A 27,876-nucleotide genomic window follows, 5' to 3' on the forward strand; every position below is an offset into this window, starting at 1 on the left:
AAACAACCTAAGTGTCCATCATCGGATGAATGGATAAAGAAGATGTGGCACATATATACAATGGAATATTACTCAGCCATAAAAAGAAACGAAATTGAGTTATTTGTAGTGAGGTGTATGGACCTAGAGTCTGTCATACAGAGTGAAGTAAGTCAGAAAGAGAAAAACAAATACCGTATGCTAACACATATATATGGAATATAAAAAAAAAAAGTCATGAAGAACCTAGGGGCAAGATGGGATTAAAGATGCAGACCTACTAGAGAATGGACTTGAGGACACGGGGAGGGAGAAGGGTAAGCTGGGACAAAGTGAGAGGGTGGCATGGACATATATACACTACCAAATGTAAAATAGATAGCTAGTGGGAAGCAGCCGCATAGCACAGGGAGATCAGCTTGGTGCTTTGTGACCGGCTAGAAGGGTGGGATAGGGAGGGTGGGAGGGAGGGAGATGCAAGAGGGAAGAGATATGGGGATATATGTATATGTATAACTGATTCACTTTGTTATAAAGCAGAAACTAACCACTGTAAAGCAATTATACTCCAATAAAAATGTTTTTAAAAAATTAAAAAATAAAAGCTGTTTTGGCGATCAAGGGCTTGTCCACTAGAGGGCAGTAAAAACCTTAAAAACAAAAAAAGTTGACCTGAATCTTTTCTAATTTAATTTTCAATAGATAGGGATATTATTGAGTTTTTAAAAAAACAAGTAACTTGACCTCTTTTTTTATCCTAGGCAAAGTTGGATATTGCGTTTGGAACACACCACACGTAAGCAATTTTTATGAACTGGGGGAGGGAGGATATGAGTTTAATAGATCAAAGGATGCTCTTCAGAAATCGCCCTTAGAGGGACTCACATGTGACGATTTTGCTGGGGAAAAAGCTATCAGTTAGGAAGCAGAGGAAAAGGAGTTGTTTCTGAACAGCCTTAAGACCAAGTACCAGGATTCTGGCTCTGGACATGAAAGTCTGAATCTGTGATGTGGTTTCTGCTTTCTCTTGAGGGCGTTCATTATAGCTGACCGACGGGATAGATTGTGGTCCGCGGTTAACGCATGACTGTACGTGCGGTAGTCACATGCCTATGGATTCCACCACTTTAAAGAAGGTCTTGTGAATTTTATAAGATTCTCAGTTGCATCAAATAGAATATTGTTGGGTCAACTCTGTGCTGTGATTGAAAAAAAAAACTGTTTTACAAGAAATTGTCATCTTGAGAGGCTGGTACCTGTCTCAGCTTCAAGACATCTCAGAAAATTCTCTTAGGATAATTTCTGAGACATTGCAAACAACAGACAGGAGAAACTTTTCTCTTACTTCCTACTTGATACATACCAGCTTGACTCCCGTTTTATTTGAGTCTTACTGTTTAATGGAGCCGTTTTACATACTTGTTCTCTAGCTGAGAAAAGAATAAGACATGGTTGCCTCGATTTCAGTATTTTTGTAAATCACATTTCTCTAGAAATATGTCACACTCAAAAGAGTGACAAAGCCTTATCTTTCTTCTAGACCAGCAGTGGAAACAGGTAGCCTGCTGCTTCAGGCATGTCCCTTTGGGTATCTGTCCCTAAGGCAACAAGGAATCTCATGGGAGGAAGTGTTTGCCCCGAGTCTTTCAGTGACCACTGTTTTCCTGATACTATGCCAAAAATGAGGGCATATGTTCATCATTCTCTTTGTAAGCTTAAAGCTATATTTTGCCAGTCTGTCTCCAGAAAGGAACCAGAGCAGAAAGCACTGAGCCACTTTGTGAAAGGATAGCTATCAGGCATACATTATCTGGTTTTAGGTGCTCTTGTGTAAATGTTGCTGCATTTACCAACCACCCCTAATTGGTAACTTTAGTGTAATGGAGGATTGTTGAGAGTGACCTCAAGCACCTACCTAGCTGGAGTATCAGGCACAGAGCTCACAGAATGCTAATTTCAGCAAAGGATACAAAATAGCACTGAATAGGCTGAGTCTGCCTCTGAGCCTCCTATAGCTGCACCACCGTGGGAGACGCTGATGGGCAGCAGTAGTAGTCAGCCGTCCTGGGAGAGGTGCTGCCGGTAAAGCGTCACACCAGATGGATCCTTGTCCCCCACCCTTAGCTGGAACCCTAGCCTAAATACCTTACTGATTCCAGAATACCTTCAGCAAGCCCTGTTTTGGATCCTGGGCATGATTTGCTAGACCTGCAGTGTGGGGTTCCTGTGCAGGGCACATGTTCTCTGCCCGCAGCCAGCGTTTCTTGGGCACTTTCACACTGCACTTAATATGCTAGTGAGTCATAGGAGAGCCTGGGTCAGGGGAGGGACTGAGTGCTGGGCTGGCCCAGATCTGACACAGTGGCATTTGAGGGGGGTGGGGCTATCTTTTTTTTTTTTAATGCCATTCAAAAAATTACTTGGTCCTTTGTCTTCATTTTATAGACTAGTGGCCCCAGGTAGGTAGGCAGTTTTCCTCCAGTCAGTGTTGGAGACAGGACTAGAGCTGTTTATTTTTGCTTAAGTTCTTAATTTACTTTTGTTGTTTCCTCACTGCTAAAATTAAGTCTGTTTCCTTTGGCGTTTGCGCGCGCACACACACACGCGCGCGCGCTTTGCAAATCCATTCTTCCTTCACCTCCAACACATGCATTTTGCAGGTTAAACCCAGCAGAGTTCCTCATTCAGAGTTGAAAATGCCTAGGGAAGTAATGATAGGCCCTTTCCTCACTCTGTAGTATGTGTGTAGTTTACATTTTGTTAAAATGCCAGTATTGTAGGAGATTGAACTCATGCCTTGAAATTACGTTCAGTTGTTCATTTTAAAATATTTTAAGAGTTATTCATTAAATATCTATTATATTCTTGAAGCACAGCTCGAGGGGATGTAAAGTGTTTTAAGACATAGTGGTTTTTGTCCTTCCAGCTTTTAGTCTTTGCGTGAGAGAGGCAAGACAAACACGTGAGCTAGGAAAGAAGGAAAGCCTTCCAGCTCCTGGTGACAGGTGTGAACGCGTCCCCCCGCTCCCCCAACAGAGTGGAGCTGCCACAGTAACTCTGAAGGAGTCTCCGGGGTCACACTTGGCGTCAGCTGGTGGGTGGTGACCACGTACTACTTGCAGCCCCATCCCCCAGGAGCTCATGGTGGTCTTAGAGACAGTGAACGTGCTCCATCCCTGCTTCCAGGATGCTGTGCAGGCCCGGGGCTTATCTCATAGTGCTTTAGAATGCTGAAGCTCTTTGGTGGCCCCCAGAGCTGGAAGCAAAGGCACCTCCCACGGCCCTGAGAATCCACAGGGGGAGGGAAGCATCAGATGTGGCCGTGCAGCCAGGAGCAGACTGCAGGATGAGTCTCTCTCCTCTTCAGGCTGTAGCAGGACCTCCCCTCCATGTGACCCACTCCTGCCCCAGTAGCATGAAGTAGCTGCAGCCCGGTCCAGCCCAAGGGAAGCCGTGCACAGTGAGAGGAGGATCCAACATGTGTGATCCAAATAAGCGCTGCTTCTGGTTCACGTGGGGAGCTGGATAGTCCCCATGCCCTCTCCTAGCCGCGGATTCTGCAGTTGTAAAATGGGAATGATAGCGCCTCCTCTGGATTGGGTGGGATTTAGTGTGCTAGCGTTCTGTGCGGCTTCTAAAGCAGTGCCTGCTCCACAGACATTAGCTTGCCTTCCCCCTGTTCAGGAACAGCTTCAAATAGGGGAAATGTCCCTTCTGCCACCCCCATAGCGTAATAGATAATATGCAGGTCAGTATTCTTCAGGGGAGACCTCATTTCTTTATATGTTTTATCCATTTTTAACTCTGACCTTTTTGGGACATGCCATTTTGTCTATGAAAAGATTAATATGACTCCCCTTAGATTAGTTCTCAAAGCTATTTGATAGGATTCACTGACATTAGTGCATGATTTTCCTGTTAATTGATGCCGTAACTAATGGAAATATTTGTAAAAGTTAAATCATGAATCCGTAACTGGCTTATTCTTAATTACAGTCAGCTCCTAATTTGGCAACTGTGTATGTAAATTTGCTCAGATTTCAGGGAGCACATCTCATACATGGAAAGAAGATTGACTCAACAGCTGTCATTTCTCCAGCTTTGCATTAATTTACCATTTGCCAGCTTGGGTTAAATTCTCGTTCTGGCAAGAGCTACATCTCATTCTCTGTTTGTATAGTCTTTTCTGTATTTTTTAGTGCTAATAACCCCATTCTGTCGAGATAGTATTTGGGATGTTGTTTATTTGAGAGAACCAGTGGTTCATTTTTTCCCCACGTGTAAACTGACTCCCATCAGTAAATGTTAAGTAGCATTTTGGCCTCCATAGAAATAAGGTAGAGTTACTGCCTTGAGTGAATCTCTAGTTGGGGGAGAGAGAATTTAGGTTGCTGAAATAATTAGAAAACCATTGGGAGGCCAAGAATCATCCGAAAGTAGATGGCAAAGTAAAGCAAGGCGTGGAAGCAGTAGAGGGAAAGTATACCTGGAGTGTTTTACATTTAACAAAACACATACTGCATTTCATTCTCACATCAGCCCTATGAAGTGAACACGGGGTTGATCCTTCATGCTACAAGTGAGAAGCCGAGGCGCAGGGGACATGGAACGACTCAGAGATATTAAATGACTTACGTAGGGTCCTATGGCTTCTAACTGATGAACCCTGGTACTTAGGTCTTCCAGCTTCGGGTGGAAAGCTCTTATCTGTCCTGTTCCCTCCCTCTCACTGGAATTAAACTAAGAGAAATAATCTGATGACTGGGGACGCCCCATGGGAAAGAAGGGAATCTCTAAGGCTGATTTGAGTAAAGGGAGAAGAAAAGGGATGACTTACCTCAAGCCCAGGTACACGCTGGTGACAAGTCTGGTGTCTGTAGAGTATGAAGAAAGATCAGTCTCTTGAAAGTGAAGCATGTTTCAAACTTAAGCTGCAACCCACAGTAGGAAATGCGTTTGTCATTTCAGTCTGCTGCATGTGTCTGTACTGATAAGTGCTGAAACCAGAGTTTCACGAACCAGCACTTAAATATATGCAATATACTCTTGAGTTTCTAATTTATTCTGTTGCAGTTTTTTTTTTTTAATGCGAGGTAGCCACAGCATAGCAAGAGGTTGTGACCATACTCTGAAAACCCTGGACAAGAAGATTCCTGTTGTCCCTGATAGTAATGGGTGATGCTGAATAGATAATACAGAGCCAGACTACAGTGTGGGGAGGGGTTTAAAGTGCCAGGACTGGCCACGTGGACAGGATGGAGCAAAAGTTCATTTACCACCAAATACTCAGCATTTTGGAAGGTGGTTTCCCACTTGTCACTTAAGCAGACTTTGATAACAATGACGTATAGAAGAAAAGAAAGCTAAATGTTCAAAGTTGGGATAATGTAATAAGAGTTTAAAGAATTCCTTTAGCTATTGCATTTGCATTAGAAAGGTATTATGAGAGTACTGTTAATGCTTTTTGATCCTTTTTCTGTTTTTAAAGGAAAATGATGCTACTGCTATACGAAGAAGGCCTCCGGGTTGTCATACACACCTCCAACCTCATTCACGCCGACTGGCACCAGAAAACACAAGGGTTTGTACGGTTCCGTTCATTTCTTGGTAGTCACTGTGTGTGTTGAGAAAGGTCAAAAGCGAGAATATTCGATTTATTCTTTCTCTCCTGTTGTTTAATTGTGAAAAAAACCCAGAATTAATGGCATAAAAAAGAGACACATGCAAAACAAAGTGATAGTATTCTTGTACTGCCTCCCCCCAGTTCCTCTCTTGAGGTAGCCGGTGTTACCCGTCGAGCACATAATCACCCATAACTGCCTTTATTATACCTGTAAACATACATATTTGTACAGCGTAGTTTTTTCCTAGTTTTTACAAAATGGCATCATACATACACTCTACAGCCAAGTAGATCCAAGGATCTGAGGCAGGAAAGTGGATGAAAAATGAAAGTCTGAACCTGTTATTTTTCCATTAAGACCCTCCTGATAGCTTTCTTGGTCCTCACTTATTCCTGCACCCACTTTACTTGCCACTTCCCAACAGGTATCAAAAGAAAACTTGGGGGTTGATTGTACACTAAAAATGTCCCCTCACCCCCAGTCCGTTTAGTTTCCCATAAAACAAATCTAAACGGCTTTTCTAGAGCCTGTAACGTGGTTGTGAATCTCCAAAAGAATTGAACATGAAGGTTTTTCATGCCTTTATTATAATTATTTTTTTTAATTACTAACCCTTTGTCCTTGGTGCATATATGCCAGATCTAGGTTTTGATCTCCCTTAGGAAGTTTAGGTTTATTTTTAGGGATTTTAGGGACTTGTTCAAATCATTTCACCCTTTGTTCTCCTTCCCGATAAGGCTTCATTATGACCAGCCTTAATTTTGCATTCTTTCACTTAAGCTATTCTGCAGGTCTCTGCCTTCCTGTTAGAAGGAACTCACCCTTTCAAGGTTTGAGTATCTTCCCCTGCATCCTCCTCCTCATTCCCTTGCTCATACCATTGCCCAGCCTGGGCTAGAACTCTAATCTGGGGCTCTAACTGAGCCCAAGTTAGACCTTCAGGTGAGCTGAGACAGAGAACCTCCCAGCCCCCATCCTGTGGGCCTCCTGGACCTGAGTGGGCCGTGCAGCATCAGAGCTGCCTCTTCCCTCACAGAGCCACCTCTTCTCTCACAGAACCTTTCCCTGAGCCAGGTGTGTATCATCCTCTCTTCACTCCCCTTCCCCACCATAGCAGGTGGCTTGATCCCCTGTCCCCACTGCCTGATGGTTTTCCTACAAACATGTTCTAGTTTCCAAGTGTCCAACTTAAGATATGCTCCTCAAAATGCAGCGTTGTTCCAATGGGTTCAGGGTCTCGGGGATGGACTGTCTCTAAGAGCCTCAGCCGTGGTGCTCTTTTTTTTTTTTTTTAACATCTTTATTGGAGTATAATTGCTTTACAGTGGTGTGTTAGTTTCTGCTTTATAACAAAGTGAATCAGTTATACATATGTTCCCGTATCTCTTCCCTCTTGCGTCTCCCTCCCTCCCACCCTCCCTATCCCACCCCTCTAGGTGTTCACACACCACTGAGCTGATCTCCTTGTGCTATGCGGCTGCTTCCCACTAGCTATCTATTTTACGTTTGGTAGTGTATATATGTCCATGCCACTCTCTCACTTTGTCCCAGCTTACCCTTCCCCCTCCCCATGTCCTCAAGTCCATTCTCTAGAAGGTCTGTGTCTTTATTTCCATCTTACCCCTAGGTTCTTCATGACCTTTTTTTTTTTCTTAGATTCCATATATATGTGTTAGCATACGGTATTTGTTTTTCTCTTTCTGACTTACTTCACTCTGTATGACAGACTCTAAGTCCACCCACCTCACTACAAATAACTCAATTTTGTTTCTTTTCATTGCTGAATAATATTCCATTGTATATATGTGCCACATCTTCTTTATCCGTATAAGACACTGATGAAAGAAATTGATGATACAGATAGATGGAGAGATATACCATGTTCTTGGATTGGAAGAATCAACATTGTGAAAATGACTCTACTACCCAAAGCAATCTACAGATTCAGTGCAATCCCTATCAAACTACCACTGGCATTTTTCACAGAACTAGAACAAAAAATTTCACAATTTGTATGGAAACAGAGAAGACCCCGAATAGCCAAAGCAATCTTGAGAACGAAAAATGGAGCTGGAGGAATCAGGCTCCCTGACTTCAGACTATACTACAAAGCTACAGTAATCAAGACGGTATGGTACTGGCACAAAAACAGAAATATAGATCAATGGAACAGGATAGAAAGCCCAGAGATAAACCCACACACGTATGGTCACCTTATCTTTGATAAAGGAGGCAAGAATATACAGTGGAGAAAAGACAGCCTCTTCAATAAGTGGTGCTGGGAAAACTGGACAGGTACACGTAAAAGTATGAAATTAGATCACTCCCTAACACCATACACGAAAATAAACTCAAAATGGATTAAAGGGCTTCCCTGGTGGCGCAGTGGCTGAGAGTCCTCCTGCCAATGCAGGGTACACATGTTTGTGCCCCGGTCCGGGAAGATCCCACATGCCGCGGAGCGGCTGGGCCCTTGAGCCATGGCCGCTGAGCCTGCGTGTCCAGAGCCTGTGCTCCGCAACGGGAGAGGCCACAACAGTGAGAGGCCCACGTATGGCCAAAAAAAAAAAAAAAAAAAAGTGGATTAAAGACCTAAATGTAAGGCCAGACACTATCAAACTCTTAGAGGAAAACCTAGGCAGAACACTCTGACATAAATCACAGCAAGCTCCTTTTTGACCCACCTCCTAGAGAAATGGAAATAAACACAAAAATAAACAAATGGGACCTAATGAAACTTCAAAGCTTTTGCACAGCAAAGGAAACCATAAACAAGACCAAAGACAACCCTCAGAATGAGAAAATATTCACAGTGCTCTTGATCCACCGAGTTTCTGATTAACAAGGTCTTTGCTGCCCCAGGAGCTTCTAAGCTGCTAGCTTGCATCCTGGGACTGCTGACTCATATGTAGCCCCATCTAAAAAGGAAGTGATATTAACATAGCTTGTTCTTGAGGGAACAATAATTAACATAGCTAAAGGGATTTATCGAGTTGGCTCTCCTGTGGCTCAAAGAATCCCACCCACAGTCTCTAGCGCTTCTGGAGCTTGAGTTTATAGGCAGCCAGGCCTGTTTCCTTAGGCGTCTCTGGGTTGGCTACTATGGGGAAGGGATTAAGGGTAAATGGCTCGGGTGTTCATTTTTCTCTTTTATTTAAAAAAAACTTAATTTAAATGTTTTAAAAGTATTGACTAGGTAACTTCATGTGGTTCAAAACTCAAAGTACCAAGGGTATGAAATCTCCCTCCAGCTTCCCTCTGCCGGCCACCCCAGAATAAGAGGTGCTGTTATCTCACGGTTAGTCTAGATTCTACTCTCTGATACTTTCATGTCGTGGGGTGTAACTTTTTAAAACATTGGCTTGGCCAAAAAGTTCGTTCGGGTTTTTCGTAAGACCTTATGGAAAAACCCGAACGAACTTTTTGGCCAGCCCAATATTTAAAAGTAGTTGTTTTTTTTTTTTTTTTTTTTTTTTTTCTTTTTGCGGTATGCGGGCCTCTCACTGTTGTGGCCTCTCCCGTTGCGGAGCACAGGCTCCGGACGCGCAGGCCCAGCGGCCATGGCTCACGGGCCCAGCCGCTCCGCGGCATATGGGATCCTCCCAGACCGGGGCACGAACCCGTATCCCCTGCATCGGCAGGCGGACTCTCAACCACTGCGCCACCAGGGAGGCCCAAAGTAGTTGTTTTGTGTAATCTTATTTCCTAGTCATCCTATCATGGCCCTGCTGATTCTTTCCTTCTCCACATGTGTTCCAGCCATCCTTTTCACCTGCTTCTTGGTCCACCTGTTAATTTCTCAATTTTAAAATTATCTGGCCCAGGATGATTTCTCTTCTTACCTTGTGAAATGTTAAAAACGCCTCGCATCTTGGTATCCTGGTTTAGAAAGTCGTCATCTGTCACGTTCCTCATCCAGAACTACTCTCGTGAGTGAACCTCTAACCCAGGAGGAGCCCCACTCACCCTGTGGGCTCCGAGTTGCTCCTGGGAGGAGAGACCTTAGCCAGCCCGCCCGACATGGTCGCGTTACACACACAGGGTCAGAGGGGGGCCCAGAGGGGTCACCGAGCTTGCCCAGAATGACACAGCCAGGTAGAAGCAGATCCAGGTCCAGAGCCTGCACTCCTGTCCTGGTCACAAGTATAACCCCTCATGCGAGCGGTCACCTCGAGGTGGGAAGGGAAGGTGTGACTTGCCACCCTGCTAGAAACGTGTACAGAGTTCACAAGACGCACAGCCAGGATCCTCGTGGTTCTGGATCCTTCCTGCCCTGACAGCCTGCCCCTTACCAGTCTCCTTGGAGGGCTGCTGGGTGAAAGCAGAATTGGGCAGTTTCTCTCTCGGCTTGTTGGGTAGAAGTGTGGTGGAAGTAACCCAAGAAGGGGAAAAAGGCAGACACAGCTCGTGCTTGCTGAGGCTGCTTTAAGTTAGACCCTGTTCATTACCTCGTGGGCGCCTTGGTGAGGCAGGACTGTTCACCTGATTTTGCTGTTGAAGAAACAGCACGAGGAGTTTGAAGCCATACTTTGTAATCTACGAGGGACCACTTCACAGAAGGACTGGGTTTAGCTGTGGTTGTTTGCCGTTGCTGGGTATGATATAGAAGTTTTGGCAAAGTACACTGACAAAGAATTGATGAAAGATGTCTTTTAAGTTTTTTTACTGAATTATTGGAAGGTCTGAGGTTAGTGTTAATGTAACATGACTAAATGTGGTCTATACTCATTCCAGACATGAGATGTGGGATATATATATCCCATATGTTATATATGAAAATGAGCTTGTTTATTGAAAACATATTTGCACATACATTTTTTTCTTAGATAACTTTTACTTTCCACTTGGCTGAAGAGCTACATTGACGTAGGCATGGGCAGGACCTTGCTGGGGTTACTGCTGGTGGTGTGGAGTTGCTGTAGCAGTTACGAGTAGAACACTTAACTGTTGTCAGCAAGTCTTTAAAAATGATGTAGAGGTGCGAGGGGGAAGGTACGTTAATGAAGGAGGGAGCATGGAGAGACTGAGTTGGGAGAGGCGGGCAGAGGCCAGGTCTTACTGGGTCTTAAATTCACAGTGAGGTTTTCAAAAATAATTCTGAATATGATGGGAACCATTGGAGTGGTGCCGTCAGATTTGTTTCATGTTTTATAAGGATGACCTTACCGACCGCAGAGAGAGGTAGTGAGAATTCACCTCTTCCTTAGGGTGAGTGCCTAATCAATACAGAGGTACCACTGGGATCAGCTGTGCTTCTGACTGTTAAAGGTTATATATATTTTTTCCATTCCAGAATATGGTTGAGCCCCTTGTACCCACGAATAGTCCATGGAACCCACAGCTCTGGAGAATCAACCACACACTTTAAAGCTGACCTCATCAGCTACTTGATGGCTTATAACGTCGCTCCCCTCAAGGAGTGGATAGATACCATCCAGGAGCACGACCTCTCAGAAACAAAGTACGTGGCCTCTTAGCAACTTGGGGTGCTTACCTTGAGCGCCATGTGAGGTCTGGAACACGGGGGCCTGGCAGGAGATGGCTGTCCTTCAGGACGTGATGAGAGCAGGGCCTGTCACTGTCTGCACCTCCTGGTCCTCGGGCACTGAAGTGGAGGCCGGGAGATCTTGCCCCTCACCTGAGTGCCATCACCCCACCCCCTCCCATCCCAGCTGGAGAGCTTTCTTTTAAAATTGCTGAGCTCTTTGCCTGGTACCTCACACCCCGTGGGTGTCCCCCCATTACTTGATGTGCTCAAAAATGATTTTAAGTGTCAGTCACTCCTCTGAAGAGGCATCTCAAGAAAGTGGGTTGGCTCTTAGAATATTTCTTGCTTAATGTTAGTTTTCATGCATATTTTGTGATTTGGGGAGTCCACAAATTACTATGTTCTATAACTTGTGCTTTATGTCTTTTTAGTGTTTACCTTATTGGCTCAACCCCGGGACGCTTTCAAGGAAATCAAAAAGATAATTGGGGACATTTTAGGCTTAGGAAGGTAACAGAATTTTTACTATTTTACCATTTTTAAAAAATTTAATGTATATTCTGTCCTTTTTCATTTATAATTGGTATATTTTGAAGGCAGCTTCATAGTATCTCTAGCACAATTCTGGGCAAATAGTAGGCACTTGATAATTGATTGTCTAATTATAGTTTCCAGTAATTACTTGCATTTTAACATTTTGCCTCATTTATAGGTGTAGAGTTAACAATTCTAAATGGCAAAAGTATATGGAGGATTTTTAGTTTTTTTATTTCTTGTAATAAAGATAGAGATTTTTTATTCTTATAAGTTTTATAGCTTTTCATCAGCACATCAAGGATTTTTAATACAAATCCAACAAAGAACAGAAAATAGTGTTGAGTGAAGACTACAGCTGAGCTATGATGTATTTGTTTGCTAAACCATTGCCCTGAGAACTGTAATTATGGCAATGACATTTGCTGCTGGTATGAAAATAAGCCAAGAAAGATCTGTAACAAAATAAAACAACCAGCAAGTTAAAGCTTAAAGTTTTCTCCACCTCTCTCTAGGAGTCAGTTTATCGACCTTGGTAAATTCCTTAAAGGGGCTTTCTTAAAAGCCCCTCTTTTTCCATAAATTATGTTGTGTGAGAATTCCACCTGGCCAATGACAACTTTTCACTTTAATTTCCTTTTGTAAGTGAGACCACAGCTGAAAGCGGGCAAGGTCTTGAAGCCACCATCTTTCTGTCTTGACCTGGGGTGGAGAGGGTCCCACATACTGGCTAAGTGCACAGCTTTGTGGGCGGATACCCACACCCAGGGCCAAATCCTGACCTGGTTATGAGCCATGTGACCTTGCCTTGCTCCTTAACCCCTCTTGACATCCATAAAATGGGCATAATAATAGTACTTCCCTCACGGAATTACATAAGGATTAAATGAGGAAATGAATGCAAGGCATGTGTTGAGTGTTCGGTAAGCACTAGTGTGTATTAGCCTGTGGGCCAGTGGTTCAGAACGGCCAGGTGATGGCACGTATTGTGCAGCATCCCAATCTTATTGAAAGCTGAGTAGCATCTTGGAGTTTGCGACCACTTTCCACTGTCAGGAACTCGTGGTGCATCATAGCTGCATTCCAAGGAAGATGGGTGATCAGACGTCTGTTCCACTGAGGTGTAAAGAGAAGCCCAGGGACTTGGCTAGGGTCATGTACCTGATCAAGGACTGAGCCCAGAATAACCCAAAATAGAAGCTGAGTCTTGTTGTTGGCTCAGTCCTGTTTCCTGTGCCATGCTGCACCCAGGGTGGAAGTTGAGAACTATTTGGGCTCTTGGGGGAAGTGTGTTTATAAATATTAATGCCTACTCTGTGGTAAGGAAAATAATACATATAAACTAGACAATACATCCGTCAGAATATGAGCTCCACTGGGGCAGGAACTGCGGCTTTTTTTTGTTGTTGCCATCTCCAGCCTCTAGGAAGACCCTCGGTACGTGTTTAAATGGATAAAATTTCCCAGTATTTTCTGAATTGTTTCTGCAGCTTTGCATAAATATCAGACAAAGCAGGAAATGCAGGTCAGTCTTCTGCAGTGCTTATAGTAGTATGTATCTATATGTAAATATATTCCCTTTTATTTACAGAGCATCACAGCTGCCTAGATCCCAAGAGTTAAACCTCTTTCAAATAATACAAGTCAAAATATACAATAGCTTGACCTCCTAGTATTGTTTAGGTATGTTAAACCATTGCAACTTCAAGACAAGAATCTAATTTCGTATGGCAGGTTGGTGCTTTATCTGACATTGCTACTAAAATGGGTCTTTTTATTTTTCTTAATCTGTTTTTGCTTTGAGTACAAATCAAAGAATTTTGGAAGAAGAATACTTGTGTCCACTTACTCCATTAAAATAAAATATCTTCAGTGTTTAAAAATATTTCCCAAAGAAGGAAAAAAAACTACACATGGGTATGAACTTGGTCGCTAATATTTTCAGCCTTTCCTTGTGAACGAGGCATTCCAAGGGCGGAAAACCATGTTCTGAGTTATCACAGCATTTCTGTTCACGTGTTTGGAGTAACAGTAGCATTCGTTTTTTATTCTCTCACAGCTTCTGAAGGAGCATGCCTCATCCATACCTAAAGGAGAGTCCTGGCCTATAATAGGTCAGTTCTCAAGCGTTGGCTCCATGGGGGCCGATGAATCAAAATGGTTGTGTTCTGAGTTTAAAGAGAGCTTGGTGACACTGGGCAAAGAAAGCAGGGCCCCAGGAAGTGCTGTTCCTCTTCATCTGGTGAGTGTTCCTCCTCCTCGTGGTCACTTTTCTTATCCTCTAGTCCAGGAGAAGAATCAAATAAGTCCTCTTTGTCATAGAGAGATGTTTCATTCCGTGGTTTCGGGATGGAAACAGCAGTACCTTAGCATAGTCATTTGTAATCAAGTGGCCCTAATATCATTTGGTGCTGGGAGCTTGCTGGTTTGTTCAGAGCTCCATCTCAGCCACAGACTAGTCTGCGAATTCTCCATTCCTTCCTCAGATCGTCAAGCCAAGGGAAAAAATACTTGATAAAGCATTGCCAGCAGAATTACAAGCATTATTAATTTAGAGACCTTTGAATTAATAATTTTGCATTCGATTCAGTGTTAATTTGTCATTTCAGAGGGAAAAAAATACTCAAATGGAAATGTAATTTTCTTTCATTGACTATAAATGCTTTCTGTAGTTTAATTACTAGAAGTTTATTTTTTTTTTCAGTAAGATGGGAACTTGTTTAAAATTTAAAGCATGTTTTCTAAGTCTTTAGGTATTTCTAATTGAGATTTTCATTTTCTTAAAAACGAATCTTCATTCCTTTTAACAAATAGTTCTTCCATGTGGTACATTCCAAGTGTTTTTTTTTTTTTTCTAGATCTATCCTTCAGTGGAAAACGTGCGGACCAGCTTAGAAGGATATCCAGGTAATTGTTGGGGAAACTGTCCCGATTGTATTTTGTGTTTGTGTATATTTCATAAATGCCCTGGTAAACTTTTTCTTTTTTAATTTTATTGGGGTATAGTTGATTTGCAATGTTGTGTTAGTGTCAGGTGTACAGCAAAGTGATTCAGTTACACATGGCCCTGGTAAAGTTTTTAAAACAAGTAATAAAAATGCCTTCCTCCTTGAGACCAGAAAAGTGTTGGTTAGAAATTTAGAGATTATTCTCTCTTAACTAGATAAGGATCATGAAAGTAGGTAATACTGAGCAGTGCTGTGTTCCAAAGATGATGCCATGCAGTTGGGCAATTTGTGTTTTATTTAATCCTCACAATAATGCTCTGAGTGATTGATATTTTTACCAATAAGATTGTTCTCACTTCTGCCACCAGCAGATTGGTTGTCCAGACAAGACGTCCTGATAAAACCAGCTTCCCCTACAGCTGTGTGTCATACCTTTCTCTGACCTCTCTCTCTCCACATCCCCCCTGCCTGAAGTACTGTGTGGTTCTTCCAGATTTGAATCCCAGATACAGATAATATTGAAGGTCCAGAACTTATGCTTAATACTGAGATGAAACCTTTGGTATAACCCAGTTGATATATCTCGTCTTGCAAGAGCGTCTTCTGTAAATCCTAGGCCTGTTTTGTAGACATCTTTCAGTCTTGTCCTCTATTTCCCTTATGTCAGTGCTGGGCTTTAAATGTATTTGGAATTCAGCAGCCCCCCAGATAGTGCATTCAGGAGGTATTAACCAGAAACCCAAACAGGGTAATGCCTTGGAAAAAGGGGAAGTCTGATTGGCATTTGCTTATGGCTGGAAGCAGAGTGCTCTGAATTAGACCATCTTAGTCCATTCATTGCTTATCAAACTGCATGTGACCCTGCCAGAAAAATCTCAGTAGGGTTTGGAGTGTATTAGCCCATTTGTTGCTTTTTAATGGCAAGCTAAAGTTACTTCACTGAGACTCAGGGACATGGTGATTTTCTGGTTTGTTTGGCTGCTGCTTTTTTTTCTTTTTCCTCCTTTCTGTACTTCTAATAGGCTAGATCCATTCAAAGCATGTTTTTTAGTAGGGAAGAACTTGGTATTTTCAATAAAGCTATTGTGTAACTGGTCCTTGAAACCTCAGCTATGTCCTTAGTTAATTTGTAGTGGGAGATACAACATGTCTTATTCGATATGTCAGAAATTTAAAGCCCTCTTTGGATATAGATTACTATGGAGAAGTTCTAACGTGTTTGGAAAGTCACTGATGAATCTACAGTGAACTTTCTTCCTTTCAAAGAGGAACAAAAATTGGCTTCTGATTGTGTTTCCACTTGGAACTGTATCTTCGTTCTCTTTGTAGGACTATGGCTTTTAGAATTCCTTTTTAAAAATGTAACTGTTTACTGAACATTTTAATTTAGTGATCCTTTTATTTCATTTGTAAGAATCTGTGTAGCTAGGACAAAGTCTATTTGGAAATACCAGTGTAAAAGGTGAAGGAGGCAGGAGAACCAAGTTTTTATCCTAGTGTGCCTTCCCCCGAGTGTCCTGGTCTTGGGCAAAAAACAGGTGCACCAGACCTTATCTTGCAAAATGTGGCTAAGGGTGTCTCACCTGCAAGAGGACAGCAGGATGGGTAGAGATTCATTCTCTGGTCTTTCCTAACATTTCAGATCTGTGCTATTATGGATGTTAAATTTCCACCACCACTACCACCCCAGTGATTAAATACCTTTTTCTATTCAGATAGTAAACATTTACTATTTGACATGCATACCTAAGAAAGGAAATCCCATTGAGAGAGCAAACCCAATGCAGGTTTGTTTAGCCATTTTCTTTCAAAGAACTATTCCATAAGATGAAATAAGTAGCGGTTTTCTTTTACCTTCCAACTGTTTGCTGTAGATTTTCTTTTTAACAAAGGATCCTCAAATTATAGTCAGTAATTTTCATTTTTTTATTTTTCTTATTTTAAAAGCTGGGGGCTCTCTTCCCTATAGCATCCAGACGGCGGAGAAACAGAATTGGCTCCATTCCTATTTTCAGTAAGTAATAGGTTTAGAATGTTGCCTTTGCTTCTTTAGGGTAAAATAAGAATGTTATTTGTCAGTAAGATTTTTTTTAAAGAAAAGAACCTTATATAATATAGCTATATATATATATATATATATATATATATTTTTTTTTTTTTTTTTTTTTTTTTTTTTTTGTGGTACGCGGGCCTCTCACTGTTGCAGCCTCTCCCGTTGCGGAGCACAGGCTCCCGACACGCGGGCTCAGCGGCCATGGCTCACGGGCCCAGCTGCTCCACGGCATGTGGGATCTTCCCGGACTTGGGCACGAACCCGTGTCCCCTGCATCGGCAGGTGGACTCTCAACCACTGCGCCACCAGGGAAGCCCAATATAGCTATATTTTTTATCTGCATATGTTAGTGATAGAAATCAAGGTTCTAAACATTTCTTGGAAATGGTTTTTAATACCAAAGAGTCAAATATTGGCATACAGAGAAAAAGGAAAACAAAAGAACACGTTGGGAAGTTTCGAATTTACATAAGCAGCGTTTTCATCCATATTTCCAAAATATGTCATCCTTCCGTCTACACATTCATACGCTGTGAAACCACAGGCTTACCGAGGGAAGAATCCACGACACTCTCTCCAGGGCACGAGGTGCCTTTGGCTTGTTGTAACAGTCAGCAAATGGCCGAGTGTTCAGGTGAGCAGGGTGTGCCGCATCCTCTTCTGGCTGCAGTGGCTGCACATCCTGCGTGTTCTAGACCAGTTCTAGTTTCATACTTGCTTCAACAAGCATTCATTATGCCGGACACCAGAAACGAAGGCAGATTACATTTCTCTAGCTTTCAGTCTGGGAGTTCCCTGGGGGTCCAGTGGTTAGGACTCCACGCTTTCACTGCCGAGGGCCTGGGTTCAGTCCCTGGTCGGGGAACTAAGATCCCACGTGCAGTACAGCGAGGCCAAACAAAAAAAAAAAAAAGAAAAAAAGCTTTCAGTCTAATTCAGTATACCATTCATCCTGGAGCCTTTCTTTAATGCTTTCTTTGGAGATGTTTGGTTTTGCTGAGGACATTTTTAAACATTGAACTCCTTTCAGTATTGTCTTCATACAAGTGAATGTAACAATCTAATAACGAATCTCCCTAATCCTGATTTTACTCTTGCAGGCAATCTGTATTCTTGAGGGACCATCCTCTTATATTCATAAGTAAGGATTGTTGCCTCATAGTATAGGTCATTTTTTTCCCATGGAACCATAGTCCTAAAAATGTTGGAAACTTAGAAACCAAACTCAGATATATGAATATCAGCATTTGACTGGAATATTTCTGAATTGTCCCCCTGCCTTTCAGTATTCCATTTTGATATTCATACTGTTTGTATTTTTCCCATTTTGTATTTTTTTCTTTCAACAAGCATTTGGTGAGCCTCTTGTACTCAGTAACGTGCTCCGGGAGCACAGTTCCTGCTTTCAAGGAGACCAGATGTGCATACATGCGGTTAAAAGCACAATAGAAGTAATATGTATGTGTATGTATGTGTATTCATAACAAGATGGGAAGGCCATACGAAAGGTTACAGTGCTTTTTGTAGGTGGTGGTAAGTTTTTCTTCTACGTACCTCCATTCTGAAATGAACATGTGTTATGCTGTTAGCTGAATACAGTTTAAGGAGATATCACAGGTTATATGACAGAGAAAGATGTACTCACTGTTTTTTAGATGATAGAATTTTGCTTTTGAGGCAGTTTCCTCATACTAGGACTATGACCAATTTATATTTTCTAATTAGTGCTGTGTGTCTTTCCTGTCACTAGCAAATGGTCAGCTGACACGTCAGGCCGCAGCAATGCCATGCCACATATTAAGACATATATGAGACCCTCTCCAGACTTCAGTCAACTTGCGTGGTTCCTTGTCACAAGGTACGTAGTTCTTACATTCCTGATGGGAGGAGTTGTTACAAGTGTATTTGTAATTCCTGCTAAGAGTACTGAATAGGGTTCCAAAAAGTGACTTTGTGGATTGTCATTAGTTTTCTTTGTGTATGTGTATGTCTTATATGAGCCTTATTTAAAGTAGACCCTCGACATGAATCCCTTGGTAGAGGGATCATTGCCTGATTTTACTTATAAGTGTAGATGTTTACACGGTTTGCATAAAGTTTGTGTTTACTTCTGTATTTAATACTTCAGAAATAGGAACTAGGCAAATTGACATTTGGAGTAAATACAGAAGAAGAATAACATGGTAAAATTAGTATTCCTTAATGATTTTCTTCTTAGATAAGTGAAACTTGAGCAATCAAATCTCTTTGTGTTTTTTTTTAAGCATCTTTATTAAGATAAAATTAACGTACTATAAAGTTCACCAATTTGAAGTCTACAATTTTTTTTTTTTTTTTTTTTTGCGGTACGCGGGCTTCTCACTGTTGTGGCCTCTCCCGTCGCGGAGCACAGGCTCCAGACGCACAGGCTCAGCAGCCATGGCTCACTGGCCCAGCCGCTCTGCGGCACGTGGGATCCTCCCGGACTGGGGCACGAACCTACGTCCGCTGCATCGGCAGGCGGACTCTCAACCACTGCGCCACCAGGGAAGCCCTGAAGTCTACAATTTAATGATTTAGTATTTTCACAGAATTATGAAACCATCACAATAATCCAATTTTAGATTATTTTTGTCACCCCCTATAAGAAAGTCCCTACCTATTAGCATTTTTGTGTCTGTTTTTATAACAAGCTATAAAATAGAGCTGGACTAGAACTTTAGTTCCTGGCTTCTAGTCTGCAGAGACCATTAGACATCTCTTCATAATTTAATAACACAGTTGATGCCAATAGCAACTAATTAAGGTATCTACAGAGTAGAATTATTTCTTTAATGATGAACAAACTTTTAAACAGAAGTTTAAAAGCTTTCATGAACACACTTTTCAACCAAAGAACCAGTTAGAAGCAACCAAGTTACTTTCCTAATTTAAGGACATTAGTGGCTAACCTTTGCCCCTGGGTCCGGATACGGGTCCAAGACTAAACAGTGTTAGCGGTGGAGGTTAGATGTGAGAGAGGGCTTCCCAGACGTTTCTGAGGAGCCAGAGCACAATGGGAAAGCATACTCTTGAGTCCTAAAGATCGGACTATTCTGTTATTTACTAGCTCTGTGAACTTGGGAAATTTATTTAACCTGAGGCTCTTTCCTGTTGTATAAAATGGGAAAAGTGATGGCTGCCTTTGGGGGTTATTGTGAGAGTTAAATGGCAGAGCCCAGTGGTGGAGACATATCAGCCCCTGACATGAGAGCTGTCGTTACACTTGTTCAAGCTCTGCCCTCAAGGCTGTGAAGGATGGCCAGGGGAGTTAGTGCCCTTCTCTTTGCTGTGTGCCTATAAAAAGAGAAACTTCTGCCTGTAAAGAGTAGGTTACCTGAGTATGAGACCTGAACTGTAGATCCCTGGGTGGAGAAGTCATTGCCTGAGACAGATAGGAAGTGCCAGGGAGAGCGGAGGCATGGAGCCCGTGTGGCCCCTCTGTGGGTGAGGAGTTTGGGCCTTGGTGAGTGGGAGGTTGTTACTTCCTCCCCCAAGTGTATTTTAAATAAAACACACTTGAGAAAGCTAGATTATTCCCAGCATCCCTGAATTCAAGTGATGAGAAATTAAGTTATAATACTACCCAGTCTTCTAGGAAGTTAACCAACAAAAACATGAATTTGGGCCTAACGTGGACCCTTGGACAGCCTCCCGAGGGACCTGGATACTCAGAGACCACATTTCAGTGTCAGCTCACCTATGTGCTCAGTAACTATCTGTTAAACCAGCTTACTAAGTTGCAAGGAGAAAAACCTGGCTTTTAATACTGGTTCTGTCACATTGTGATGCTGTGTGTGTGACCTTTGCTTTCTTGTATACGCTGATGAGTCAGTAGGACTCAGTGAAATTATCTACTTGCTTCTGATTCTACAGTGCTACCATTGGAAGCATTGAGGAGTGGTAGGCCATCATACATCCCAAGGGCTACTTTATTACAAAGCTTGTTGTTTTGCTCTGTGTTGAGTACCTGAAATGATGCGACATTTCCCTCAATCAGATTTGACAGATTCTCTACCCATTATATTATGTTTTTCTACTCATCAAGGCTCTTACTGAGATCACACCACTTTGCAGCAATGTTGGATTGAATCTGAAGGCTATTCTTCCAACTTTATTTTATTTATTTATTTATTTTGCGGTACGCAGGCCTCTCACTGTTGTGGCCTCTCCGTTGCGGAGCACAGGCTCCGGAGGCACAGGCTCAGTGGCCATGGCTCACGGGCCCAGCTGCTCCGCGGCATGTGGGATCTTCCCGGACCGGGGCACGAACCCGTGTCCCCTGCATCGGTAGGCGGACTCTCAACCACTGCGCCACCAGGGAAGCCCTCTTCCAACTTTAGTTAAAATCCTCTTAACTATTAGCAGAATGTTTTTTCTCAAAATAGGGTCAGAGGGTCAGAGCAATATAAAGAAACATATCAGTTATTGGGGAAAAGTGCTCTCGTCTAGCATCATGGGTTTTTTGGCCCCAAGAAATTAAGCTTTCAAAAGCGTGCAGCTCACCTTTTATCCACGGAGTGATCAGAAGTGATCTCTTTTACTCCCCTCCTGCCGTTGGGTAGACTTTTCCTCCAAGATGTTAGTGTCGAAGTCTTCTATGTAAGAGTGCTTGCTGTGGGTCTTTGAGGGTTACCAGAGATGGAAATCCTGGTGCCGGGGACCCAGGGATAAAGGAGAGGAGAGGCTGTTTGGAGGGCTGGCCTTGTAGGATGGAAATGGAAACGCTGGGTCCTGGGAAGGAAGGGACAATTCCTCTCACGCTGCCGTGTTAGTCAGGGTTCTCCAGAGAAATGGAACCAGTAGATGAGATACACAGAGAGGTATTTTTATTTTAAGGAATTGACTCGCGATTGTGGGAGCTTCAAAGTCCAGGATCCGTAGGGCCAGCCCGCAGCCTGGAGTCTTGAGTCTCCGGTCCTGTGTTGCAGTCTTGAGCCTCTCTTTACTTTCCCTGGAAAGGACAATTTGGGGATTGTTTTTCCTCAAAGTGGAGTGAAAAGGATAGATGTGCTTCACAGAATTTGCATGAGATTTACTGATTATGATTTAAGGGCACTAAGGGAGGTTGAGATTAAGTTAACCCCGTGAGTAATCCTTTTCTACGGCTGAGTTTCGTAGTTTAATGACCGTGTGTGCTCAGCCCTGGGAGCACGACTGGGAAAAAGAGTGAGGCGTGCTCCTGCCATGCAGGGGCTGTGGGGAGAGACGACACTGGCCCCTCGTCGTTCTGCTGTGTAAGGGCCAGTGTTAGAAACATATTTTCTGGCTGGAGCAGGGTCTGGTTGTGTGAGAGACCACCAGCTAAAGCTAAGAAAGTGGTATTTCATGTAGGTCTCGAGGTAGGTCTGGAAGTAAACCAGGTGGATTGGGAGGGGAATCTGAGCTGAGGAGCTAGGGGACAAAGGGCACAGAGCTGAGAAAGCCCATGGGGCTTTCAGGGAGAATCTGAGTGAGTCCATGCAGCTAGATGAGCAAAAACAGATTCAGATACCTTCAGAATAGGTCTTCTCAGACAAGGGCACCTGTGTTCTTGCACTTAAGTCCAGAAAGCATCTACTGTCAGTTGATTCATTTAATATTTGGTGGTGGTTTTGTACTGTGAATGTCTGCTGTAATACTGACTGGCTTAATGATAACTTGGAAGTTAATTGAAGAATTTGAAATTTGTCTTTGTGAATCTGTGGCTTCTAATATTATTCTGGAGCACCTAGACCAAAAACTCTACTTGCCAAGATGTTTAAAGGATAACAAGTAACATTCATTCAGGGATTTCAACATGCCAGACACTGTTCTAAATGCTTTATGTACGTTTATCCATTTAATGCTCACAACAGCTCCATGAGGACTTGGAGAAATGAGTGGTTGAAAAGGCTGCCCGTGGTCACACGGTAGTAAGTGGTAGAAGCAGGATTTGAACCCCAGGCATTTGACTCCACGACTGGCACTCTTCAGCTCTACCTTCTAATGCCTCTTAATTAAGATATGGTTTTAGTGCTCCTGTTTTCTGTGAAGACAGGTCAAAAGAAACTGCAGCACATTTTACTTTGTTATGTAAAAGAGAAAAAGCCCCCATAGCACTCCAGTTTTATGAAAGGATACCTGAGAAATGTAACTTCTATAACAATTTAGAACATACTTAGAGCCCGCTCTCCAGCCCTTTCTTAACAAGGGAATGTACAGGTCCCAAGTATAAGTGACATCTACTAGTAACTCCTTTCTTTTTTGTTTTTGTTTCCAACCGAATCTCCCAAACCGAGCTCATCTATCTAGAAGGAGGTTCCTTTCCCGTCATCCCTCTTTGCCCCAGAGGCACCTGCCCACTCTCATCAGGCTTGAAGCCCAGCTGTCCTCTTGTGCTCTTCCTTCCTTCCTTGGAGCGTTTACCGAGGTCCTTCCTCCTGTGGATGCTGGGCACTTGGGATAAAACAATAAGAAGATTTACGTAGTGCCTTTGAGATGCTCAGAATCTCAGAGATGTCAGAAGCCAGACACAGAAATGATTTCAATAGAAAGAGATGAACTGTATTCTTGAGGTGGGCACGTGGACCCTTTCGAAATAGGTATCAAAGCTTACTGGTCCTTCAAATGTCTCAAAGTTTCCTCTTCTGATCCCTGGACTTCTGCAATGATTGCCTGTCTGCTGTCTCATTGCACAGGTCGTCCTCTTCCCAGGCCACCTGTCCTCGTTGTCCATGACCATTCATCTTTCAGAGACATGGGTCTTCCTCCTCGTCCCGTGTTCAGAATCCTTGCCCGTTTCCTGTAAGCTGAAGCCTGGAGTCCTCCGTTGGCATTCAGACCCTGGCCACCCCATTTCCACCTTGCTTCCCCTGTACTTCCTGGCGGGAACTGTCAGCAGCAGCCGGGCTGGCCTCCTTTGCCCCTGAAGTCATCCTGCCAGCAGCCCGTGGAGTCCCCTTCCCAGCTGCCTTGGTCCTTTTCCTCTGCCTCTCCAGCTGCTACTCATCGCGTCAGCGCTGTGCTCAGGGCTGGCCTCTTCTCAAGGAGGCTTTGCCAGCCTCTCCCTCCTGCACATCCTCAAGAGCACTTGTGCGTGTGCTTGGGAGCTCACTGTTCCGTCTCATCTTGTAGAGAAGAGAGAGTGTGAGCTTTACATCATCAGACGGTCCTGGACAAGATGATCTGTCTACTCCTGAACGAGTCTTTTGCCGTGAACAAGTTTCTTAACCGCTCTGAGCCTCAGGCACCTCATCTGCACAGCAGCCACGAGGGTGGGAGGTGCCACGCTTGGTGATTGGACCCGCAGGCAGAAGAGTTCAGCTTTAAGTTCAGAGCGGTAAATTCACTGATAAAGTACAGGGAAAGAACTGCAAGTGGAAGAGCACAATCTTGACACAAGGGTCACTGGTGATAGTCCAGTGCGTGTGGCCCCTGCGTGTGACCTACTCCACCATTAGAATGAGAGGTTCATGCTCCCATGGAATTTACATTAGCACCAAAGAGCTGGCTGTATATGTGTTATGTAATTGCAGTGTAATTCTTTTCTGACCATTCTGCATAAGTAGATTTTCTCCCAGCAAGGCCTGCACTGACTTTCAGCTCTCAGCTTAAACGTCACTGAAACTCTCCTTGCTTCCTCAGCCTCCTGGTGTCCGTCTGTCCAACAACTCATGGTCCACATATTACTTATTTTAGCCATTGCTCTTTCCAGACACTACTCTGTTCCAGGCAGGGTGTCCATATGCCCTGGGCTTCTTGCATGGTCTGTGTTGTTTCCCTTTCAGTGTGGTTGCTTGTGTGATCACTGGCTTCCCCTCTCACCTCTGAGCCACGTCCATTTCTGTCTTGTTCAGTGTCCTCCAGTGCCTGGCATGGAGGGGCGCTCAGCACAGATTTGTTAACGAGGAGTCGAACGAAGGCCAGGATGGAGGCTGTACCAGTGAAAGCACTGCCTAGACTTTGTGCGTAATTCACTGTGGGAGATGCTTCAAAGGCGAGTCCTGGGCTTGGGGTGTGGCTGGTAGGGAGATGGGGCATGGTCACCATCATCAATAGAGAAGTCAGGAAATGAAACTGGTGTCGGTGGGAGAATGGTCAGCTCGATTAGACTGATTTATTATAGTGGGATGGTCAAGCGGAATTGTTTATTGGTGATGTTGCACTCAGAAGGTCGGTGTACACATGGTATATTTTGGAGTTCTCTTTGGAACTGATCATGGACACCCTGAGCCTTTGTGGGTGGTCAGGGAAGAGTGGAGCACAAGGTTGGTGCCTGGGAGGGGAGGAACATACAGGGACTAAACATCACATTAACTAAGTGTTCCACTGCCACACAGATGAATTGGATCCAAGCCTTCCCTCCTGAGTTAAAGAACAACTAACTGGTCACCATCTTCCATGAAATAATCTTCCTTCTACCTAAGAAATGTTCTATGTTGTATTTTGGGCATCATAAAATTTAACCATTCATTTCAACATGTATTTATTGAGCACCTGCTGTGTAGCAGGTACTTTTCCAGGTGCAGGGAGTGCAATAATAAAACGTAATCCTTGACCTTATGATGGTGAGAGTTACACAAAAACCAAGTTTATATGTATCAAATGGTGATAATTGCTCTAGAGAAAAATAAAGTAGAAGAATAATTTAGGTGCACAGTCCTTTACTCAAAATCCTTGAGACAAGATGTATTTGGAACTGGAAACATAATATGATACGTGTACTATCTGTTAACATCCTTAGTGGTGTTACAAGTAGCCTCATGTTAGCTTAGGTCAACTTTTGTCACCTAATGAGTTAACAAAATTAAGTTTTGCCATTAAATATAATAAGTTAGGTAATAGCTTAATTTCCAAGTTGGTTTCAGTTGTTTTAGATTTTCAGAGCTAACGTAGTGCTTATGCTAAGTTCCAGGCATTCTTCTAAAAGCATAGTCCATACACACACATACACTCATGTACTCCTCATAACAACCCTACAACAGGGCTGTTAGTCCCCTTTACAGATGGGAGAACTGAAGCACAGAGAGGGTCCCCAAGTGCCCAGGAACCCAGTAACACCCTCAGGCACTGTGCTGTCCCTGTGTCAGGAAGGGAGGCTGTTCATGAATAGGACGGTCAGGGAAGGCCTCACTGACGTGGTGACACTTAAGCAGAGACCTGGAAGAAGCGAGGGAGCCGTGTGGATGGAGAGCTGGGGGAATGCGTTCTGGGCAGAGAGGCGGAGTTGGGGATATTCTGGTTTGTGATTGAGATACCAAGTGGGTATTGCTGGAGTGAGTGGGATTGGAAGGGCCGGGGAGGTCAGAGCAGTAACTGGCATTTTGGTCAAGATAATCCTTCGTTGTGCAGGATTGTCCTGTGCGTTATAGGGTGTTTAGTAACCTGGGCCTCACATACGAACCGCCATGTCACGGTGAAAGCCATCCAGATGCCCCATGCCTTTCTAAATATCCCCTAGATTGTCTCTCCCGTGTGATTGGACTTATATACGTTAGAAGTTTTTGTTCTACTCTAAGAGAAAATGAATTCATAATTCCCATACTTTTTTTCCTACGAAAATGCTCTTCCTGACACTTGGTAATTTTGTGCAATGTCTGTGTTTTCTTTCAGACCACTAAGTATAGCACCTAGTACAGTACGTGGTCTGCAGTGGCTCAGCAAATTTTGAATGAATGTGTAGTATCCCTCTTAATCTAACTACAGTACCGTTCATTTTCTGACCACTTCTCAGGTTTAAGTATGTTTCCCTTTCTGTACTGTCCAGAACACTTAAGCTTATCAGTTTTGTTTTGTTTTTTTAACTTAAGCTTATCCTTAAGGTTGGTCTCAAATCTTCCCCTTTGCAACTTCTTCTAGCTCAGCAGACATGATTAATTGTTTTCCCTTTGTGTTTTCAAGCACCTCTTGCCTGGTCCTTTTACATCTCCCTTTTTGGTCTTTGGGCATCCATTGGCCTCAATTTATTATGAGCTGCTTGAGAGTGGGTGCCAGGTCTTACTCACCTTTATCCTCAGCATCTAACACTGTGCCCAGCATATGGTTAGGGACCAGTACGTATTTGAATCAGCGCCCTTTTCAGAACTCTTTTGTTCAAATAAATTATATCCACACATCATAGAACAAGGGTATGCAGAGCAGGTTTGTCATCCAACTCCTGTTCCCCAGCCATCCTGCTCAACCCCAAACCACTACTGCTAGTTTCTTAGCTTTAACCTCATCAGCTCTTTCAAACTCAGGTACCTCAGATGATGATTTTATCCAATCAGCCATCATACTAGGACAAGATCCATGTCTTAATTCGGGATTGCCGTTTACTAGCCTTGCCTCTCAAATTTTGGGAAAGTCATTTCTTTTTTTTTTTAAATTTTATTTAATTTATTTTTTTATACAGTAGGTTCTTACTAGTTATCCATTTTATACATATTAGTGTATACATGTCAATCCCAGTCTTCCAGTTCATCACAGCACCACCCCCACCACCACCCCGGGAAAGTCATTTCTAATCTGAGCCTTTTCTCACTTATGGAATGCTCAGAGGAGGAGGATAGGAAGTAAGTGTGAAGGTTACCCATTAAACGGTATGATGTATGATGATGTAAGTCAACTGCTTGGTTTTTACTGGCTACTGACAACCACGTGTTATTATTAAGGTTATGTTCATTAGTCCTCTAGGGAGTCAAGAAAGCTTATCAAGACTTTATCTGTTTTGTTTATATGACATATGGATGTGTAGTATGTGACCTAAAGATTTTCCATAGGTATAGCCTTTTCTCAACTCAATGTGGTTAAGTTAAAAACTGGTCATAATTTTTCTATATAATCAAGGCAAGTATATTCAGCTAGAAGAATATGTTCAAAGAAACTTAAAACTAACACTTTAGCTTGAATTTATTAGAATGTTTTATTGGCTAGCTTTTGTCTGGTTGCTTTTTTTTTTTTTTTTTTTTTTTGCGGTACGTGGGCCTCTCACTGTTGTGGCCTCTCCCGTTGCGGAGCACAGGCTCCGGACATGCAGGCTCAGCGGCCATGGCTCATGGGCCCAGCCGCTCCGCGGCATGTGGGATCCTCCTGGACCGGGGCACAAACCCATGTACCCTGCATCAGCAGGCGGACTCCCAACCACTATGCCACCAGGGAAGCCCTGTCTGGTTGCTTTTATGGAAAGCTATTTATAGTTCTCCATGCTACTGTGAAATCATCCTCTGTTTGATGGGCAGCCTGTTATGGAATTACTGGAGCATAATGACAAATACAGTATTTAAATTTTAC

At 43.2% G+C, this 27,876-nt stretch overlaps 1 protein-coding gene across 1 annotated transcript in view; it reads left to right on the plus strand.

Annotated features, from left to right (window-relative positions):
- TDP1 (tyrosyl-DNA phosphodiesterase 1) overlaps positions 1-27,876 on the plus strand; it is a 75,219-nt gene that overhangs the window by 17,015 nt on the left and 30,328 nt on the right. Inside the window, exons 6-13 of the mRNA XM_081228936.1 lie at positions 741-775; positions 5,468-5,560; positions 10,897-11,064; positions 11,523-11,601; positions 13,685-13,867; positions 14,484-14,532; positions 16,521-16,587; positions 18,377-18,484. Of these exons, the coding sequence (XP_081085062.1) occupies positions 741-775; positions 5,468-5,560; positions 10,897-11,064; positions 11,523-11,601; positions 13,685-13,867; positions 14,484-14,532; positions 16,521-16,587; positions 18,377-18,484 (782 nt within the window). The remainder of the gene's footprint in view (positions 1-740; positions 776-5,467; positions 5,561-10,896; positions 11,065-11,522; positions 11,602-13,684; positions 13,868-14,483; positions 14,533-16,520; positions 16,588-18,376; positions 18,485-27,876) is intronic.

This window comes from Mesoplodon bidens (assembly GCF_964165515.1).
Source record: "Mesoplodon bidens genome assembly, chromosome: 3".
Taxonomy (NCBI): Eukaryota; Metazoa; Chordata; class Mammalia; order Artiodactyla; family Ziphiidae; genus Mesoplodon; species Mesoplodon bidens.